The sequence below is a fragment of the Tiliqua scincoides genome, chromosome 8 (assembly GCF_035046505.1).
Source record: "Tiliqua scincoides isolate rTilSci1 chromosome 8, rTilSci1.hap2, whole genome shotgun sequence".
NCBI lineage: Eukaryota > Metazoa > Chordata > Lepidosauria > Squamata > Scincidae > Tiliqua > Tiliqua scincoides.
This window is the reverse complement of record NC_089828.1, coordinates 39,375,260-39,392,282: the sequence shown is the minus strand read 5'-3', so window position 1 is coordinate 39,392,282 and position 17,023 is coordinate 39,375,260. Positions and strand designations below refer to the sequence as shown.

The following is a 17,023-nucleotide window of genomic DNA, read 5'->3' as shown; positions in this document are numbered from 1 at the left end:
CATTCTAAAAAGTGGGTCCCAGTGTTTAAAGTTTGAGAACCACTGCCTTAACTCAAAACAGGTCAATTGGACATTCTTTGGGGTGGGGGTGTGACACCCTAGTGACAAAAATTCTGGAAATCATTGCTTTTAGGAATAATACCATCATATTATATACCATTTGATGCAGAATTTCATCATTGCTTGTGGGGAAATATTCACTGCATTTATTTTCTGGCCATTATTATTATTCATTTCAAATCCTGAGCTGCTTAGAGGAAGGGTGGTATAAAAATGTGAATTAATTAATAAATAATTAATTAATATATTTTTCTACTTTTAAAATTCAGTAGGGTTAGGGATGGGCTAAAATGCAAAGATAGGGTTAGGGATAGGCTAAGATGATTACAGGGCTGGGGCACCTTCCTTATGAGGAAAGGCTATGGCGTTTGAGCCTCTTCAGCCTAGAAAAGAGACGCTTGAGGGGAGACATGATTGAGACATACAAAATTATGCAGGGGATGGACAGAGTGGATAGGGAGATGCTCTTTACACTCTCACATAACACCAGAACCAGGGGACATCCACTAAAATTGAGTGTTGGGAGAGTTAGAACAGACAAGAGAAAATATTTCTTTATTCAGCGTGTGGTTGGTCTGTGGAATGAGGACGAGGAATGTGGAATGAGGAATGTGGAATGAGGATGAGGTCTCTTGTTATCTGGTCTGCTCCCCGGGGCATTTGGTGGGCCGCTGTGAGATACAGGAAGCTGGACTAGATGGGCCTATGGCCTGATCCAGTGGGGCTGTTCTTATGTTCTTATGGGATAAGAGGCTTAGCATATATAACATGGGGCTTGTTAGGAGCCCCATAACATGAGGTTTGTTGCCCAGTTATAGTGGGATGCAAATAACTGGGATGCAAAAAAAACAAAACAAAACACAAAAACTGAACACGAATGTCCAGGTATACCAATGATTGGGACATGTTTGACAGGGACACAATTATCCAAGCGCAAATGTCCTAATACCAGTTTTGTGCAGTGTCTTAATATTATCAAGCCAGTTTGCATTTCTGCGAATTGTGATGTGGATTCATAGTCCAATGGGGAGGTGATCAGAGTGTGGATAACTAGCTCTCCAGCAAAGGTCACAGCTCGTGAATAAGCCAGAGCTGATAAATGGCCACTAGGGCCTTCAGGACCATGCTGAAAAGCACCCTCCAGACTGGAAATCTGTGTCTAAAGGGGGAGTACAACTTAACATAAGAACATAAGAACAGCCCCACTGGATCAGGCCATAGGCCCATCTAGTCCAGCTTCCTGTATCTCACAGCGGCCCACCAAATGCCCCAAGGAGCACACTAGATAACAAGAGACCTGCATCCTGGTGCCCTCGCTTGCATCTGGCATTCTGACATAACCCGTTTCTAAAATCAGGAGGTTGCACATACACATCATGGCTTGTACCCCGTAATGGATTTTTCCTCCAGAAACTTGTCTAATCCCCTTTTAAAAGCGTCCAGGCCAGTCGCCATCACCACATCCTGTGACAAAGAGTTCCACAGACCAACCACATGCTGAGTAAAGAAATATTTTCTTTTGTCTGTTCTAACTCTCCCAACACTCAATTTTAGTGGATGTCCCCTGGTTCTGGTGTTATGTGAGAGTGTAAAGAGCATCTCCCTATCCACTCTGTCCATCATTCGATACTGAACACTATGTCCCAGATCAGTATAATGCCCCACTAACTGAATTCAAAATATGACCTCCTCCACCTCTTGCTGCTCTCTGTAACATGTCAAAGCTCAAGAACAGGGGTGTCAAACATAAGGCCAGATGCAGCCCGTGGAAGCTTTTTATATGGCCCTCAGGCTTTCAGCTGCTGAGTAGTGCTGTTACTGCTGAGAGGGCAGCCCACATAAAAATTGGGCTCTCCCATATCTTGAAATATGATCAAGATTTGTATATTTTCTCTTTTGTTATTTGCAGCTAATGAGTTCCTAAGTGAGAAAAAAGTGTTTATTTTTGGTTATGACCTGTTTAATGACATCACTTCTTGCCTAATGACATCACTTCCAGATCTCAGCAGGCATCATGAATATGAGTTTGACACCCCTGCCCAAGAATAAAACTTCCTTTTGTTGATTACAACCTTGATGGTTGTGGTTGGAAATGTTGGATTCCTGCAACATGCTCCCTTGAAGTGCACAGAAGTTGCAGTTCTGCCCAATGGCTCAGGAAATCCTTGAACCTGCTTCCGCCTTCCAGTGGTCCTGACAATAAGTACAAAAGTTGAGGCCCCAGTAGGATAATAGAAACTAGTGTTCCAGCTGCATAAGCCCCCTTAGGGCAGTGCAAAATCTGGGTTACCATCACATACCACAAATTTGCTGCTGCAAATGGCAGTGACACAGCATGAGCAGCAGCTGCAACAGAGGCCTCAGTTGGTGTCAGTAAGTTGGCAGTGGAGGCACATTGTGGGTTGGGAGGGGAAGACAAGGGTAGTTGGGGCAGGGAGGGGGAGGGCAGGGTCAGGAAGGGAAGGTGTGAGTCATGGTGGTACTGGTAGGCACCAAGGTCTTATCCTCTCTTTCGCCACCGTGATCCTTTTCTCTCCCCAGACATGCACCATCAAAATGGCTGGCCTATGTCTGAGAGACCCATAGGTGATCAGGTAGTCTACTGGGGTAAGTTTAAAACAAACAAACAAAAAGTTTAAAACAAACAAAAAAATTCAATTTGTGCTCTGGTCATGAAAGAGAGACTGAATTTCTTGATATGCTAAATGACTGTGCTTTAAAACAGGGGTCCCCAACCCCTGGGCCTCAGACTGGTACCAGTTTGTGGCCTTTTAGGAATCAGGCCGCACAGCAGGAGGGGAGCAGTGGGTGAGTGATAGAAGTTGTCAGGGTCCGGGTGAAGCCCCGAACCACAACTTACCCCCAAGACCAGCCTCAGCAGAGGAGACACAGTGGGAGGAGAGTGAGACAGCACAGGGGACGGCTGTCAGGCAGCAGGTGTCCGGCTTCCCCCTGCCTTGCCCGGCTCCACCACTCTGGCAGAGAAGTGCTGGGGAACATTCTGGGCCTTCTCCGGCTGATGATGCCAGAGGCAGGCTACCTGGCAGGCCAGCGCCAGGCAAGAACACGTGGCCCCCAGCTGCTCCCACCAGGGGGAGATTGGCTCAGGGACCTGCTGTCCATGGACAACACAAGACGGGAAGCCTCCCCGATGCCGCGGACAGCAGAAGGCACCTCCCAGCAAGGCAGGCAAGCAGGGAGCAGTCTGGCTGGGGGAGACAGGCTGCAAGGGAGGTGTCACTAGCCACCAGGAAAAGAAAGAACATAAGAACAGCCCCACTGGATCAGGCCATAGGCCCATCTAGTCCAGCTTTCTGTATCTCACAGCGGCCCCACCAAAGGCCCCAGAGAGCACACCTGATAACAAGAGACCTGCATCCTTGTGCCCTCCCTTGCATCTGACATAGCCCATTTCTAAAATAAGGAGGTTGCACATACACATCATGGCTTGTAACCCGTAATGGATTTTTCTTCCAGAAACTTGTCCAATTCCCTTTTAAAGGCATCCAGGCCAGATGCCGTCACCACATCCTGTGGCAAGGGAAAGGGAGCTGGGGCCCTTTATGACCCTGGGGTCCCTTTATGACCCAGAGGAAGGGATGGGACTAAGGGAGGCTGATCAGTCCCATAAAGGCCTGGGGGGCAGTGATGAGCAGGCAGTATGGTGGGGCAGGAGACTGTGAAGCTACCTGCCTGGGACCCATCTCAGGGCTGTAAACCCCAGAGGGATGAAAGTGGGGAGACGAAACTCCTTCCCCCAGAGCCTAGCCTGAGGCCCCCCAGTAGCCACACCCCACCAAGGTCCACCTGGAAAGGACTTTGGAAACCCCCTTGCTCTCAGTTAGCAAGGGCAGATGCCCAATGATCCCCCATCCCTCCCTGATCTGTGGAAAAATTGTCTTCCACAGAACTGGTCCCTGGTGCCAAAAAGGTTCGGGACCGCTGCTTTAGAGCAACTAGTCCTGGAGCCCACCAGAGGACAGGTGACTGGATTTAATATTGCGTGGTACTCAGGACCTGGTTAGAGATGTAAATGTTACTGAGCCATTGGGGAACAGTGACCATACTGCAATTAGTTTCACCATGCATGTCGGGGGAAGAGTGCCAAACAAATCTAACACAAAAACTCTTGGCTTCCAAAGGGCGGACTTCCCTGAAATGAGGAGACTAGTTAGAAATAAGTTGAAACAGAACATAAAGAGGCTCCAGTTGCTCCAGAGTGCATGGAAGCTGTTTTAAACAACGGTAGTAGAGGCACAGCGGAAGTGTGTACCACAAAGGAGGAAGGGTTCAACTAAGTCTCAGAGGATGCTAGCATGGCTAACGAGCCAAGTTAGAGAGGCTGTACAGGGCAAGAAAACTTCCTTCCATAAATGGAAGTCTTGCCCTAATGAGGAGAATAAAAAGGAACATAAAGTGTGGCAAAAGAAATGTAAGAAAGTGCTTCGGGAGGCCAAGAAAGTCGTTGAGCAGGGATGTTAAACTCGTTTTATACAGAGGGCCAAAGTTAGCATTCGGGGTGCCTGCTGAGGGCTGGAAGTGACGTCATTAAGCAGAAAGTGACATCATTAAGCAGCTGATGGCCAGAAATCAGCACCTTGTTATCATATAGAAGCTTATTAACTGCAAATGGCAGGAGAGAAAATATGCAAATCTTGATCCTATTCCCAAGATATGGGAAAGCCCAATTTTCATGTGGGCTGCTGTTTCAGCAGTAACACCTCAGCACTGCTCAGCAGCAGAGAGCCTGAGGGCTGAATAAAAAGCTTCCAGGGGCCGCATCCAGCCCTCGGGCCTTATGTTTGACACCTCTGACTTTGAGGAATGCATGGCCAGCAATATCCAGGGGAACAATAAAAGCTTCTTCAAATAGGTTAGAAGCAGGAAACCTGCCAGAGAAGCAGTTGGCCTGCTGGACAGTGAGGTGAGAGAGGGAGGGAGGGAGGAGATGGGAGGGAGGGAGTCTCCAAGGAGACTTGGAGTTGGCAGAGAAATTCAATGAGGTCTTTGCATCTGTTGTCACAGCAGAAGACCTCGGACAGATACCGCTGCTTGAACAGCCCCTCCTGACTAAGGAATTACTGTATATACTCACCTGTAAGTCAAAAAAATTATGCCTAAAATTTGAGCCTGAAAACCTGTGTCAATACAGTTAGTACAGCAGAAGCCTCTGGGAGCTTCTGGGAAGCTGAGCAGCTGTCTGGTGAAGTGAAGGGGTGGGACTGGGCTGAGAAGCAGGACACAGTGGGGGGGGGGAGGAAAATTTTACTAGCAATGCTGGGCAGACATTTTAGCTTCTCCAAATACGAAGAGAAGTGAACGTGCTTATGGGAATTGTAGTCTGTATGAGGGTTGCGTTATGGAAGTGCAGCATTTACTCCTCACAGAGCCTCCTCACAACTCCCTTGAGCCCCTTCAACTCCCTTCCAGCTTGGAGAAGAAGGTAAAATGCCTCCTTTTTTCTTTTTGCTGCTGCCTCAAAATATTCCTGGCAAGTCGTTTTCAAAGAATGTTGTGCCCTCCTCAGTTTAGGGGGTCTGACTTTTAAAATATGTCATCCTTCTTTCCATCTGCAACAAAGCCTGATTCAGTGCACCATCACTTCAGCATAACACTCATGGACAGCAATGGGTCTGCTTCTGCGTAGACAGTGTTGCAACTATGTGCAGCTGCACTTGCTCACAGTCATTCCTTGTTGCTTGTCTCTCCGCTGTGAACTGAATTGCACTCTCCCAGTTATGTGTGATAAGATGTATGTTACATGTTGAGCTTCTGGCTTAGCACACCAGGCTCCGTAAAGAAGGATTTGATTAATGGTTCTACTGGTATGTTGTTTACAGGCACTTACTCTGGTAGTGTTTACAAAAAGGTTGTGAAGACCAGAATTAAGAAAGTTAAGGAATAAAAATGTATCTTAGGATTTTCTACTAAATTTTTTAATACATTGGAGTCTGTACAGTTCTTAGGAAACAATTACTGGTAGGTTATTTTTCAGAATCTGGCCTCAAGTAAAATCAGTCAAAACTATAGTCAGACACCCCCCAAAGTTTAACCCCTGACTTATCCAAGGGTCATAGAAAATTTCATGCATTTTGGCTTACTTGCCCTGTGAGATTGACTTATAGGTGAGTGTCTTCAGTAAGTGAAATAGAGCAGTGGTTCTCAAACTTTTAGCGAGATTTACCCCCTAAGTAAGTTTTTGCAGGGGAGGGGCTAATGCAGCGATGCAGTTCCCAGGATCGCGTCACTAAGGGGGGACAAGGGAGTTGCTTTCCACTTACATTCACTCACACTTACATTCACATTCACTTACATTCACTCACTGCGGACTGCTGGAGACTCCAGGAGGTGCGAGGAGTCCCATGCAGCCCTCCTAAGGGCTCCCTGATGCTTGGAACATTGATACAGAATCGTATGCAAAGCACTTCCTCTTTGCCCTCTCCCCTTCCCCTGCCCCTTAAAGGGATAGGGGAACCTTTACATGAACCAGTGGGTCACGACCAATCAGTTTGAGAACCACTGAAATAGAAGTTTTAAAGAAGACATTTCAGACCTAACTGACAAATTAAAGATCAATAAGTCACAGGGCCCTGATGGCATCCACTCAAGAGGAACTAAGGAACTAAGGAATGAAGTAGCCAATCTCTTAACTAAAATATGCAACTTGTCCCTTAAAACAACCATGGTTCCAGAGGACTGGAGTATAGCAAATGTCATTACAATCTTTAAAAAGGGGAGGGGACCCAGGAAACTATAGTGTTTCTGTTCCAGGTAAGATGGTGGAATGCCTCATCAAAGATAGAATCTCAAAACACATAGACGAAGAAGCCTTGCTGAGGGAGAATCAGCATGGCTTCTGTAAGGGTAAGTCTTGCCTCATGAACCTTTTAGAATTCTTTGAAAAGGCCAACAGGCATGTGGATGCGGGAGAACCCATGGACATTATATATCTAAACTTTAAGAAGACGTTTGACACGGTCCCTCACCAAAGGCTACTGAGAAAACTCCACAGTCAGGGAATTAGAGGGCAGGTCCTCTCATAGATTGAGAACTGGTTGAAGACCAGGAAACAGAGAGTGGGTGTCAATGGGCAATTTTCACAATGGAGAGAGGTGAAAAGCGGTGTGCCCCAAGGATCTGTCCTGGGATCAGTGCTTTCAACCTGTTGAGCAGCAAGGTGGCCAAATTTGCGGACAACACCAAACCTTTCCAAGACCAACAGAGATTGTGAAGAGCTCCAGAAGGATCTCTCCAAACTGGAAGAATGGGCAGCAAAATGGCAGATGCATTTCAACGTAAATGAATATAAAGTAATGCACATTGGGGCAAAGAATCAAAAATTACATATAGACTAATGAGTTCTGAGCTGTCTGTGACAGATCAGGAGAGAGATCTTGGGGTGGTGGTGGACAGCTCGATGAAGGTGACAACCCAGTGTGCGGCGGCGGTGAAGCAGGCTAATTCTATGCTTGGAATTATTGGAAAAGGTATTGACAATACAATGATTGATATTACAATGCCATTGTACAAATTGATGCCACACCTGAAGTATTCCATCCAGTTCTGGACACCACATCTCAAAAAAGAGTGGAAATGGAAAAAGTGCCGAAGAGAGAAACCAAAATGATTACTGGGTTGGGTTACCTCCCTTAGGAGGAAAGACTACAGTGTTTGGGCTCTTCAGTCTAGAAAAGAGGAGACTGAGGGGAGACATGATTGAGACATACAAAATAATGCAGGAAATGGATAGAGAATGCTCTTTTCCCTCTCACATAACACCAGAACCAGGGGACATCCACTAAAATTGTGTGTTGGGAGAGTTAGGACAGACAAAAGAAACTATTTATTTACTCAGTGTGTAGTTAGTCTGTGGTACTCCTTGCCACAGGACGTGGTGATGGCATCTCACCTAGATGTTTTAAGAGAGGATTGGACAAATTTCTGGAGGAAAAGTCCATCACAGGCTACAAGCCATGATGGGTATGTGCAACCTCCTGATTTTAGAGGTGGTCTACCTCAGAATGCCAGATGCAGGGAAGGGCACCAGGATGCAGGTTGTATCTTGCTATCTTGTGTGCTCCTTGAAGCATTTGGTGGACCATTGTGAGATACAGGAAACTAGACTAGACTAGATCCAGTGGGGCTTTTCCTATGTTTTTATGTCCTTACTTCCTGCTGGCTGTTTGATTTCCCCCCATCATCACCATCATTGGATGCAGCATGTGCTCTGCCACCATGGCTGCATCAGTGCCAATGGTGAGGGATAGTATTCAGAAGTTAGTTTAATATATACATACTACTAGGAATAGGAACTCAAATCAGGTTACTCCAGTTTGAGTCACCAAAAACACGTTTTTGTTGACTCAGAGCCCAATCCTATCCATGTCTACTCAGAAGTAAGTCCCATTAGAGTCAGTGGGACTTACTCCCAGGAAAGTGTGGATAGGATTGGGCTGTCATTTACACTCAAGTCACCTGCACTGATGATTCTGGTACTGAGTCTGAGGCCACTTGAATATGCACTGATTCCCCATGCATGTGCACTGGAGTCTGTCTTGTGTCTGCACGTGTTTTTTGCTGCCTGAAAAAACTCGTGGGGCCATCATTCAGACTGGACGAGCAGCAGGGAAGCTCCAGCCAGGAGACAGGGAAGAGTTAGTGTTTTGCTTTTGCATCTAGCAGGAGGGGGGAGGTGGGAATAGGCTCTCTTGCCCAACTAATGATCATTGGATGAAGGATTAGTAGTCTGATTTTTTCTTTGGATGAGGAAGGGCAGGAGGAGGAGGTGATTTGTAGTGATCATGCTTTCCAACCGCTTGGCTAGCTCCTGTGTGCTGCAGTAGCATAGCGGGAGGGGGTGCAAAACACTGAGTATTGCAGGGAATCTCACTTCAGCTTGCCAAACACTAGGTTGTTGCATGGAACCTCACCACAGGTGAGCAAGTGGCCCCCTACCCTTCAGAGCAGGGATGTGCAGTGTGGGAGCAGCAGGTGAGGCAGAACTGTCCTATCACTGTCTGTGGAAAAGCACCACAGCTGCCCCACCTTCTTCCACTTCACTTACACTCAGGTGTAAGCAGGCAGGGCAGTTGCAGTGTTTTTCCACAGACAGTGACAGAACAGTTCTGCCTCACCTGCTGCTCCGGCACTGCACACCTGTGGTGAGGCTATGAGCAAAATGGATTATTTTGCAAGCTGAGGTGAGGCTCCCTGCAAAACGTACTGCTTTGCACCCCACTCTAGCTACGCTACTGGGGGACTCTGTTATTACTTGGGAGGAAGAAACCTCATTGAATGTCCAGTGCAAATGGGACTACTTCTGAGTACAGCTGCAAAGGATTGGGTTGTCCTGGTAAACCTCGCAGCTACCACGCGTGACCCTTTGCCGCTTCTGTCCCCGCTCTCACGCAGTCCATCCCACCCCCTCCCACCTTGTTTACAGATGGGATGGGACAGCAGGGGAGTGTTTAAAGAGAACTCACATGGGGGGGTGAGTTTTCATTGTTAATGGTGTTATATAACATATGCTCCAGCTGACCCAATTAACCAGTGACCATCCCCATCTTCTGGCTCACATCCCTGATAAACCACTGATCTGATTTTGTCCATTTTTCTGTTTTGGGAATGCCTTGTTAAAAATTTTGTAAAGGTGTGAGTTGTTAGTGCCATTTTCTAGGGATCAGCTCCCTCCCCAGAATCTCTAAAAGTTGTATTTCATTATGGAAATGTCAGCGGGCACATCTTGTCTCCTGTTCCCCTAGCTGCACATGAATGCTAAGCTGCCATGCAGAGCAAATTTCACATTTTGCAGCTGCTGAGGTCTCTTCTGAACTATGGGTAATATGATATAGGGCAATTACATTATTTTTGTCTATCTTTAACCACTACACACACACACACACACCCCTTAGCTTTTCAATCAGTGGAGGACGGGCTATTACAGAAATGAATATAGCAGTCAGCAAGGGGGATGATGCACAGGCAGTGATCCTTGTACAGTAATAAGAATCAGGATGATGCACAAGTGTCCTTTTTTCATCTGAGCTGTGCTGAAAGGTACAGAAATATATGTTGGAATGTGAGGGGCAGTGGTGTTGCTAGGAGCTTGCGGGCCACAGCAGATGATGCGCTGTGGGGGGGTGATGCACCACGCGCCCCCGCCCCCTGTGTGCTTATCAAGCGCACGACACCACAGCGTCAAACCTGCAGCCGAGTTCCTGCCCTTCCGAACTCAGCTGCAGTTACATCTAGCGTCGTGCGTGTGCGCAATGCTAGAGGCACCTGCAGCTGAGTTTGGGGGTGCCTGCGAGCCCGTCCGAACTTGGCTAGTTACATCTAGTGTTGTGTGCATGTGCGAGCCTCACGCATGCACATGATGCTAGAGGCACCTACAGCCGAGTTCGGAGGTGCCTACAAGCCCTTCCAAACTTGGCTGCAGTTACATCTAGCGCCATGCGCGTGCGCACGACACTATAGGCACCTGCAGCCGAGTTTGGAGATGCCTGTGAGCCCTTCCAAACTCAGCTAGTTGCATCTTGCGTCATGCGCGTGCACAATGATGAGGCAGGCCAATGATGAGGAGGCGGGGCTATGATGCATAACTATGCCCACTCCTCAGGGGCATTGCCCCGCCCACTGCACAGAAGGAGGTCCATCATGGGGAAGATGCGCTGGCCTCCCGCACCAGGTGATGCAAAACCTAGTGATGCCACTGAACAGGGGTTGGTCTGCTGCAGTAGGAGTGGGGAGAACCAAGTTCAGATCCAAGTTCAGCCACTGAAGCTAACCAGGAGATCTTGAACCAGCCACCCTTTCTCAGTTAGGTCTACCTCATAGGGTTATTCCTGTAGTAAGGATAAAAGGGGATCTCTCATGTCTGCCTCCCAGGGTACTTTGAAGATGGATGGGATATGCATGTGAGTAACCAGCAGACTCCCTTGCCTTGAAAAGGTGAGTCATACTACCCCCAAAACATCTCTTTTTCTGACTTTTTTCAGTGGTCTGTTCAAAGGAGTAGGGTGTTGCGATGGGTGCAGGACCAGTGCCTGTTTTGAGTGCCCTGGCAAATGGAGGAGCTGTCATTTGTTGATGGAAGGCTATCAGTTGCTCAGGAAGAACAGATGTGGTAAAAGGGGAGGTGGAGTGGTATCATATGCCAAAAATGTATACATCTGCTCAGAAGTCCAACAAAACGATCCAGGTACCCCTGTGGAGAGTGTCTGGGTGAATGTTAGGGGGAAAGCAACAAGCGCAACAATTTGGTGGGTGTCTATAATAGACCACCAGGCCAGGGGGAGGAAGTGGACGATGTTTTCTTGAAACAACTGGCAGACATTGCAAGGAAACATGAGGTAGTTGTAATGGGGGACTTTAACTATCTGGACATCTGTTGGGAGACTAATTCAGTCAAGGATGTCAGCTCCAATAAATTCCTGTTGTGCGTGGAGGATAACTTCCTCTTACAGAAAGTGGAGGAAGGAATGAGTGGAGGGGCCATCCTAGACCTGATCTTAACCAATAAGGAGGAATTGGTTGAAGAGGTCAAAGTAGTTGGAACCCTAGGAGAAAGTGATCATGAGCTGCTAGCTTTCTCACGTTTATGGGAAACAAAAGGAACATGTGAACAGTGAAACCTGTGCACTGAATTTCAGAAGGCTGATTTTAACAAGCTCAGAGAGCTGATAGGTGGAATCCCATGGGTTGATCAACTAATGGGAAAAGGGGCTCAAGATGGGTGGGAGCTCTTTAAGAAGCAGCTTCTACAAGCTCAGGCAGAAACAATTTCTATGAAAAAGGAAAGGGGAAGACACCTCAAAAAACCTGGATGGCTCAACAAGCAATTTAGCAGTGAGTTGAAGATTTTAAAAGACATGTATAGGAAATGGAAGATGGGATTGATCACCAGGGAGGAGTACAGTCAGGTAGCCCAGTCTTGCAGGGTGAGGGTCAGGAATGCTAAAGCCCAGTACAAGCTAAGTCTGGCCAGGGATGTCAAGAATAACAAGAAGGTTTTTTTTTTAGGTATGCCCAAAGAAAGAGGAAGAGAAATGAGATTGCTTCTGGACAAGGATAGTCAATTACTGTCTGGAAACCAAGAGAAGGTAGAGCTTCTCAACTCCTACTTTGCGTCCATCTTCTCTCAGAAGGAAGATTATGCAAATGTGGGTGCTGGGTCCTTGGCTTATGGGGGGATATGCTTGCATCAAGAGGTAATGAAATTGCATCAAGAGGCAATTGCATCAAGAGGTAATGAAAACCTGGACAGCACAGGACTACAGTTTAGAATTGACAGGGAACTAGTTAAAAACCACTTACTTAACCTAAATGTATTCAAGTCATTTGGACCAGATTAACTGCATCCTAGAGTACTAAATGAACTTGTGGATGTACTTGCAGAGCCTCTGTCAATTTTCTTTGAAAAATCCTGGAGGACGGGAGAGGTGCCTGTAGACTGGAAGCGGGCTAACGTAGTCCCAATCCTTAAAAAGGGAGGAAAAGAAGATCTGGGAAATTACAGACCTGTCAGGCTGACTTCAATACCAGGGGAGATATTAGAACAGATAATAAAACACACAGTTTGCACACACCTAGATGACAACTCAGTGATCAATACAACCCAACATGGATTTGTCAAACATAAATCTTGCCAGACAAATCTCATCTCCTTTTTTGATCAGGTTACTTGCTTACTGGTCTGTGGGAATGCAGTAGATGTAATATATCTCGAGTTCAGTAAAGCATTTGACATGGTCCCTAGTCAGTAAGTTGGTAAAATATGGGTTCAATGATACAATTGTTAGATGAATTCGCAACTGGTTGGATGGCCATACGCAGAGGATGTTTGTCAATGACTTCACGTCAACCTGGAGGGTGGTTTTGAGTGGGGTACCCCAAGGCTCTGTTTTGGGCCTGGTTCTCTTTAATATCTTCCTCAGTGACCTGGATGAGGGGATACAAGGGAGCCTCATCAAATTTGCAGATGACACCAAACTGGGAGGAGTAGAAAACACAATAGAAGACAGTAGAAGCCTTCAGGAAGACCTAGACAAAATGGAATACTGGCTGAAATGAATAAGATGAAGTTCAACAGGGATAAATGCAAAGTTCTGCACTTGGGCAAAAACAACCAAAGATGCAGGTATAAAATGGGATATATGGCTTGGCAGCACTACATGTGAGCAGGATCTTGGAGTTGCGGTGGATCACAGGATGAACATGAGTCAGCAGTGTGATGTGACTGCAAAGAAGGCAAATGCAATTTTAGCCTGCATTAACAGAACTGTAGCTTCCAAGTCATGAGAAGTTGTGGTTCCAGTTTATTCTGCACTGGTTAGACCTCACCTGGAGTATTCTGTCCTGTTCTGGGTACCCCACTTTAAGAAATATGCAGCCAAACTGGAGCAGGTTCAGAGGAGAGTGATGAGGATTATCAGGGGGCTGGAGGACAAGCTTTACAAGGAAAGGTTGAGGCAACTTGACATGTTCAGCCTGGAGAAGAGAAGGCTGAGGGGGGATATGATGGCTCTCTTCAAATACCTAAAGGGCTGTCATATGGAAGAAGGGAATAATTTATTCTCAGCTGTCTCTGAAAGTAGAACTAGAACCAAAGGGTACAAACCATGAGAGGAGATTTTGATTAGACATCAGGAAAAAATTCCTGATGGTTAGGGCGGTTTGGCAGTGGAACAGATTGCCGAGAGAGGTGGTGGACTCTCCCTCACTAGAGATATTCAAGCAGAGGCTTGACAAGCACCTATTGGAGATGCTCTAGTCTAAGAGAATTTCCTGCCTAAGGGAGGGGGTTGGAGTAGATGACCTATTAGGCTCCTTCCAACTATGATTCTATGATTTAGGGATAGTGCACTTGCTTTGCATCCAAGGTTCAATCCCAGGGTTCATCCCAGTAAATCCAGGTAGGTTTGGGAAAGACCCTTTTCTACCTGAAATGCTGCTATTCAGTGCAGAGCTGCCTGGACCAATGTTCTCAGTTTGAGCCATATCTGACTTGTCCTTTCTTGGAAACCAGAAGGAATCACTGGATTTTGAATGCATATTTTAAAAAAGTTTGCTTCCAGAGGTGGTGTGTATTTAGATTTACAGAAAGCTAGAAATAAACATGGGAGTGAGAAAATGAATGCCTGCATGCACGCACGTGCATTTCCCCTGCTCTCCATGCGGTTGCAGTTGAAATCACTTAACAGTCAAAATGATTAACCAATTGGTTCAATGTGCAGTTGCCCTGGGTGCCTATTAATTAGAATTAAAAATTTATACCAGAGTGCCATGGGAGCCTCTGTGGTATGAAGATTAAATGGATGACTATGCACAGGAAGTGTGAGCAGGTTTGAGCATGACTTCTGTTTATGGTGGATTAGGTTGTTGACCATGCATTACAGAAGAACATATGAAGTGCCCCACTGGATCAGGCCCAGGGTCCATCTAGTCCAGTCTCCTGTATCTCATAGCAGCCCACCAGATGCCTCAGGGAGCATGCACAAGATACTTGCTACCACCTCCCTTTGTCCTCTTTTTCTGGTGTTGTACAAGAGGGAAAAGAGCATCCCTCTATCCACTCTATTGATCCCCTGCATGATTTTGTATGTTTCAATCATGTCCCCCCTCTGGTGACTAATTCCAAGTATGAGCTCCAAATCTCAGCCCACTGAGTTTGGAAATAGACATTTATTCACCTGTCAGGAAAGGATCCTAGGTTAGTAGTCCACAAGCTAAAACCCCTAGACACAGTCTCTGGCACCACCAGGGAGAGCTGGGCAGCACCTTCTCTGAAACCCTGAGCAGCTGCTTGCTGTAGAGTAGACCAGGGGTGTCCAAAGTTTTTGGCAGGAGGGCCATTTCATCTCTCTGACACTGTATCGGGGGCCGGGGGAAAAAAGAATTAATTTAAATTTCAAATTTGAATAAATTTACATAAATGAATATATTAGAGATGGAACATATGAATGAATGAAGGTCTTGCAATAGCTCAAGGCCTATAAAAGTCCTTGCACAAAGCAAGGCCAGTCTTTGCTGCCACTACTACATCACAGATGTGAAAAAGCAAGCATGTGAAAAAGCAAGCAGCTCATGTGAGAGGTCGAACAGTTGGCCGTCATGCTGAAAGCAGTTGCATCAGATCAGTGTGGGCTCCAGCAAGTCTCTGGAGGGCCAGAGGCTCATTGGAGACTGGGGGCTCCCTGAGGGCCAGATTGGGAATCCTCTAGGGCCGCAAGTGGCCGGGGTTTGGGCACCCCTGGAGTAGACAATACTGATCTAGATGGACCAACAGTGGTCTGACTCAGTTGGCTTCATTCAGCTTAATCCCTATTCATACATTTGGGAATGCAAAGAATGAATCCTCCATTTTCAGAGGCATTATATCTCTGATGACCAGACACTGGGTACAAACAATGGGGGGATTTAATTTATTTTCCGCTTCATGATGAGACATGATGAGGAACTCGTGGCCATGCAATTACTATTCCTTCTCTAAGTCTCTTTGGACATCCTTGCCTTTTGTGGCAGGTGCTATTTCATAGACAGGGCCATTTAATGGTTTGGGGAGGCACATATCATGCTACCTTTAGTGCCCCCCCTCCTAGTGGACCAAATCCTCCCTGATACACAGAGGGAGAGGTCAGGTGAGAGAACATTACATGTTGCTTCTAACCCCTTTCTGCAGCTGAAGTGGCTGAGTTAACTAAAGGCAGTGAGGAGCAACAGTGGATCAGGGATTGTTGATGAGCTGGCCCTCAAAAAAACATTCTTATAATCCCCTTAAATCTGTGGTCTCCCCTTTAAACAAGGTACCTCCTTTCCCCCTTCTCTGTGTATTTGGGTGGTATCAGGGCTATGCTTTGTGAAGTACTGTACACCAGAGGGCCCATATGACAAGGCTGACCCCTTGAACTCCCCAATATTTTGCTGTGAATACAGTATTTGCAGAATATGAATAGAGATGAGAGACAATTTTGGTGGTAGGAGAGAGAGAGTGCATAGTGGAACTGCAGGAGATGAAATAAATTCTGAACAAATAACATAAGAAAAGCCTGCTAGATTGGTTCAATGTAGTCCAGCATCCTGCTCTCACCATGGCCACCCAGATGCTGGATGTGAAAGCAACAATCCTCACCTGTTCTTTGTCCTGAGCCCTCAGTGTCTGGTGATGTATTGATTCTAAACATGGGTTCCATTTAGCCATAGTGAATAGGAGATGGTAGACTCATCTAGGGTTGAAAGAAATTGGCTTGCTTAATCAGGCAGACTAAAAGTTGATCCAGCCCTGCTTCCTGTTTCCAACAGTAGTCAGCCAGATACCTCCAGGAAACCCATAAGCATGCATTTGAGTCAGTGTGTTCTGTCTCTTTTGTAGGGTGTGCTTTTCTGACTTACTGCGCCAGAGATTCTGCCATAAAAGCTCAAACAGCTCTGCATGAACAGAAGACACTCCCTGGGGTAAGTCTTAGTTCCTGGGAGACACAGGATTTCCTATTTCACAAGGCAGATCAAATTATGAGCATGCGTGTGTGTGAAGTGACGAGGGGACAAATACGTAGATGTTTTTATTGTTGGTGGCTGGATTTGACCCGTTGAATTTCGGGTTCTTCCCAAGGACCTGGGATATTCGCAAATATGTGTGCTATTCCAAATAAGGCTGCTTTCTGCGGCTGGTATGTTGTGATTTCATTTACACCTAAGATGTTCAGGTGTTTTTCCAAGTCTTTTATTGTGACTAAGGTGCTGACAACACTTTTAGCTTTTTTCTTCTATAGGCTTTATTTTGCCATAGGAATTACTATTGCTCTTCATCCAAGAACCTCACAAAGGCATATGTGAATTCAGTGGCATAGTTAAGGGGATGCAGGGGGTAGCAGTCACACCGGGCAACACACTTTAGGGTAGCAACAAGCTGAGCTTGCTTGACACTGGTTACCAAAATTGTGAAAATCTTGGTATGTATGAATAA

General features: G+C 46.4%; 1 protein-coding gene across 46 annotated transcripts in view; it reads left to right on the top strand.

Annotated features, from left to right (window-relative positions):
- Positions 1 to 17,023, top strand: part of CELF5 (CUGBP Elav-like family member 5) — a 123,905-nt gene that overhangs the window by 12,243 nt on the left and 94,639 nt on the right. For all 46 annotated transcript variants that reach the window (XM_066635348.1, XM_066635323.1, XM_066635318.1 and 43 more), the window contains exon 2: positions 16,430 to 16,512. In XM_066635348.1, coding sequence (XP_066491445.1) covers positions 16,430 to 16,512 — 83 coding nt within the window. The remainder of the gene's footprint in view (positions 1 to 16,429; positions 16,513 to 17,023) is intronic.